At 59.8% G+C, this 973-nt stretch overlaps 1 protein-coding gene across 1 annotated transcript; it reads left to right on the top strand.

Annotated features, from left to right (window-relative positions):
* Nucleotides 1-215: 215 nt before the first annotated feature.
* LOC102262202 (tumor necrosis factor ligand superfamily member 9-like) lies at nt 216-967 on the top strand (the record flags this gene model as incomplete). The annotated part of the gene is made up of 1 exon (XM_005852881.2): nt 216-967. A coding segment is annotated over one exon (461 nt), but the record flags the coding sequence as incomplete, so codon positions are not given.
* Between the last annotated feature and the right edge of the window lie 6 nt (nt 968-973).

Genomic DNA, 973 nt, shown 5'->3' on the forward strand with positions numbered 1-973 from the left:
TCCGTGTCCCCCCTCCCCCTCTCTCTTCCTGACAGCCTCCCACTCCCTCTTCTTGACAGCCTCCCCCCTTCTTCCTGTCCCTTCCTCCCTCCATCCTCCAGCCCTTCCTCCCTCTGAGAACCCTTCTGTCCTCAGAGCCCCTCCACCCCCTCCCCAGGCTGTGCCCCTGCCACATCCTTGCTCAGGATAACCCTTCCCCCTTCCTCCTCTTGCAGCACTGCTGACAGAAGGGCTCCTGCATTGGTACAGTGATCCTGGCTTGAAAGGTGTGTTCCTGACACCGGGCCTGAGCTACGATGAGCACACACAGGAGCTGGTGGTGTCTGAGGCCGGCATCTACTATGTGTTTTTGCACCTGGAACTGCAACGTGTGGTGGCCGGAGCTGGCTCTGGCTCCGTCTCCATTGCCTTGCACCTGCAGCCGCTGGGCAGAGGGGTTGCAGCTCTGGCCCTGACCTTGGACCTGCCATCTCCATCCTCTGAAGCCCGGGACTCAGCAGCTGGTTTCCGGGGTGGCCTGCTGCACCTGCGCACTGGTCAGCGCCTGGGTGTCCATCTCAGGGCTGCGGCTGGGGTGCACCCCGCCTGGCAGCTTGCACAAGGTGCCACGGTTTTGGGCCTCTACCGAGTGGCCACCAAGGTCCCTGCTGGACTCCCCTCGGGACAGCCTTCATGAGGCTGGCGGGGTTGCCACCCCCTGCAGGGAGACTAAATCCTGCCTTTCTTCTGTGGGGCCTCTGGTGATGAGCCCTGACTTCTCTACCTCACCAGGCAGGGCAGGGGTTCTGGCTGCTGACCCCCTCCTCAAGGACTCTCCTGGTCCCTCTATCACTCCTGCCCCGAGTCAAACCCTTGATATTTATTATGAGCCTGAGCTCAGACAGTGGACTTTATATTTATCTGTTTAACTTATATTTATTGAGTGCCCAGGCCAGGTACTGTGCAGCAGGGCTGAAGAAACAGACCAAAACAA

The sequence above is a fragment of the Myotis brandtii genome, unplaced genomic scaffold, assembly GCF_000412655.1.
Source record: "Myotis brandtii unplaced genomic scaffold, ASM41265v1 C41980336, whole genome shotgun sequence".
NCBI lineage: Eukaryota > Metazoa > Chordata > Mammalia > Chiroptera > Vespertilionidae > Myotis > Myotis brandtii.